The sequence below is a fragment of the Anopheles darlingi genome, chromosome 2 (genome assembly GCF_943734745.1).
Source record: "Anopheles darlingi chromosome 2, idAnoDarlMG_H_01, whole genome shotgun sequence".
NCBI lineage: Eukaryota > Metazoa > Arthropoda > Insecta > Diptera > Culicidae > Anopheles > Anopheles darlingi.
The window spans coordinates 54,632,423-54,635,822 of NC_064874.1; the positions used below are offsets into that span (position 1 = coordinate 54,632,423).

The following is a 3,400-nucleotide window of genomic DNA, read 5'->3' on the forward strand; positions in this document are numbered from 1 at the left end:
AAAACGTTCGAGCCACAAGGGATCGAAATAGTGTTGCATATGGGACTCAAAATGTGGATTCTATTGCCTGGCACAATGTAATTGTTTTTTTTTTACACTTGATAATCAAAATCCGTCTAGAAGCGAACATTGAACCTTTGATGAATGTGTTTTATATCTAAATATAAGCTTCCTTCCTACCGCTTTGTATTAACCTGCTTTGCGTCGCGCGGTTTCACAAGCTGTACGTTTTTGCTCGTCGTTGATAAGTGTGTGGAGCCAGTTGTGTACATCTGTATCAAGAGTATAAAACATGGGTGACGGTGCGTGAAACATTCAGTTTCCATTCGCTATCGGCACAGTGAGGAGCATTTTAAAACGCCGTGGAACCGTTTGACCTTCAATACCATAAGCGGTTCACACATCATGAGGCAGTGAGTTTCGAGCAATTGGGAGCAAGATTTAACGATGCAAATGTGTTCCTAGAATACCTAGAAGCCATGGTGTAGTTAGTTGACGGCCCCAGTATTGCACTTTTGACTCTACATATATCATTAGATTGTCAATGGCTGATGTAATCTTTGATTAGACCATCTAGGTTACAAAGTGTGGTCCTAGGAGTGGTCTGATAATACCCAGATATCCGTCGAATAATAATCGTTTTTATTTCAGAGTTCAATTGGTACTGCTGATAGTTTACCTTGCACAACATGGTGCCTGGGCCCAGACGTCATCTCAAGAACGTTCCGCCGTTACTTCGAACTCAGTCGAATGTGCAGACATTGGAATGAGTATGCTCGACAAGGGAGGATCAGCCGCGGATGCAGCCATTGCTACCTTGCTATGCGAAGGTGTTGCGCTTCCTCAGAGCATGGGCATCGGTGGTGGATTCGTGCTCACCATTTATAATAAAGCGACAGGACTCGTTGAGTCGTTAGATTCGCGCGAAGTAGCACCGGCAGCGGCCAACAAAAACATGTATGTCGGCAAAGGGGATGCTTCAGTTGTTGGTGGGTTATCGATAGCGGTACCAGGTGAAATCAAAGGCTACTGGCAGTTACACCAGAAGTATGGAAAACTTCCATGGAAGACGTTGTTCACTCCGGCGATAGAATTATGCACAAATGGTTCTCTGGTAACAAGCTTTCTGGCGAAGATATTGCAGGAACAAAAGGCCGACATTCTGAGTACGCCAGAATTAGTCAAATTATTCATAAATCCTCTTACAAACGATACCTTCAAGCAAGGAGATAGAATCAAGCGGCCAATGCTGGCTGAAACCTTCAAAGTGATCGCAGTGGAAGGAGCAAGTGCATTGTACGATAGAAATGGCACCATTTTACCCAAACTGATGAACGATCTGCGTAGGGCAGGAAGCATTCTGACGGAAAATGATTTCTACAATTATCGGTAATCCATCATCGTGCAAAGATGTTATAGCAAATCAATTAAACTTAACCCTTTTCAGCCCGGAATGGCTTAAGCCGGCTCAGACGAAACTGAAGAATATCTACAATCTGTACTCTATGCCACTTCCGGGAAGCGGTCAGGTTTTAAGCTATATGCTCTCCATTCTCGATGGTTACAAGGACCTATCGGTGAATGACCCGTTCACGTGGCAACGAATAGTCGAGGCTTTCAAGCATGGTTATGGTATGCGTACGAAGCTTGGCGATCCCCGCTTCGTCCCGAGCGTCAGTACAGTGATACAGAAAATGACCAACAAAAACTACGTGGCTTATGTGCGAGATTTGATCTTCAGTAATATGACTTTCGAAAACTATGATTACTACGGAGCGGACTTTGCAGCAACAAACGATTCCGGAACAGCGCACATATCCGTACTCGCAAGCAATGGCGATGCAGTGTCTGTTACCAGCACTATCAACGCTTTGTGAGGAACTTTGCAATATTAAAGGTGTAAACATCTAATACGTATAATCGGTGTTTTTAGGTTCGGCTCGTTGGTAGTCTCAAACTCGACGGGCATCATTCTGAACGACGAAATGGACGACTTTTCTACACCGGGCCTGATCAACGTTTATGGTTTGTCACCATCGCAGGCGAACTTTATTGTACCTGGAAAGCGACCGCTTTCGTCCATGTCGCCAACCATCATAGTCGATCGGAATGGCGATGTACGCCTCGTGGTTGGTGGAGCAGGTGGATCAAAGATTACCACTTCGGTGCTCATGCTCATTCTGCGCACGATCTACTTCAAGCAGAGCCTTTGCGATGCCATAAACGCACCGAGATTACACCACCAGTTAGCGCCCATGCAGGTCCAGTACGAAAAAGAGTTCGATAAGACCCTCATCTCAGGGCTGGCTTCACGCGGGCACAAGGTAGTCGAGTCCCAGGATGACTCTGGGTTTGCGGCCTTGACAGCAATTTTCAAGCGTGGCTCCTACATTTCGGCAGCATACGATCGCCGTAGAGCTGGAAGCGTCGCTATACGCCCTCGTACAACTGGTATTGCCAACTGTTACTGATGATACAAGTGTTTCAATACACGTGAAAAAACCGAGTGTTTTATTTGTTTAAAGAATACAAACGTTGTATATTGAATAACATTTTACAAAAAATCCTTCCTGTGACATTGAAAACACATAGACTCACACACACACACACACACACACACACACACACGTATGATACATTTCGACAATGATACGTTTCGACAATGTTCTATTTGTCAACTGGAGCTCATCGCTTCAATTTACGAAGCCGTCCCCGAAGCCCTTAGAAACCTACTCATTGCTCGTCGTCAATGAACAATTCATGTCGTTCCATCGTCCTCTTCGTAGCAACGGTTGCTAATTACAGCAACTATTTAACATTCACCGCAACCCGGTCCCATACTCTGTACCTTGAATTAAAATCACGCTGCAAATTAATTCTTGCCCATATTTCATTTCATTAATCTTACCAACAAATTATTTAATACCAACCAAGTCGGTTAAACGGAGACCGACCGAAAACCGGCCTCCCTTCTCTCCTGCACTCTCAACCTGAACCTCACGAACCCTGGTGGCGGTCGATAGCGGTGTTGGTGGTTTGTGTCGCCGGATATACGCAAACAGCGCCAAACGGAGTCAGAGTCAGGCAGTGCCATTTGAAGCAAACGTGACGATTCAGCCAAAATGTTTGATGTAATTTGTTTTATGACAACACATGCGACAAGCAATTCATCAAACTCAACTAGATCATAAATTTTAAATACACGACTCCGGTGTCCTTACACACGTTCTACAATCACTGGCAACCGGGAGTTGCCAGTCCTGCAACAGAAAAGCAGAAGAAGAAGGATGGCGAGGGGTGGTCGATATCGAGCCGATTGCCGAAGAATGACATCCAGGCGGAATGAAGTGAGCTCCAGCGCACCTTTTCACTGCACCTTAAATAATGCCTTACTGTTTGA

At 45.1% G+C, this 3,400-nt stretch overlaps 1 protein-coding gene across 1 annotated transcript; it reads left to right on the plus strand.

Moving 5' to 3' along the window:
* The first annotated feature begins 337 nt into the window (after window positions 1-337).
* On the plus strand, window positions 338-2,471 carry LOC125950230 (scoloptoxin SSD14-like). Its single transcript, XM_049678020.1, has 4 exons — window positions 338-413; window positions 652-1,389; window positions 1,448-1,873; window positions 1,934-2,471. The coding sequence occupies exons 1-4, from the start codon at window positions 406-408 to the stop codon at window positions 2,469-2,471; spliced, it is 1,710 nt and encodes a 569-aa protein (XP_049533977.1). The 5' UTR covers window positions 338-405.
* The last annotated feature ends 929 nt before the right edge of the window (window positions 2,472-3,400 follow it).

What these genes read in the sequence shown, in the direction of transcription:
- LOC125950230 (XM_049678020.1), top strand. An exon ending in AATGATTTCTACAATTATCG is followed by an intron (nt 1,390 to 1,447) that starts GTAATCCATCAT and finishes AACCCTTTTCAG; the next exon opens with CCCGGAATGGCTTAAGCCGG. An exon ending in ACCAGCACTATCAACGCTTT is followed by an intron (nt 1,874 to 1,933) that starts GTGAGGAACTTT and finishes CGGTGTTTTTAG; the next exon opens with GTTCGGCTCGTTGGTAGTCT.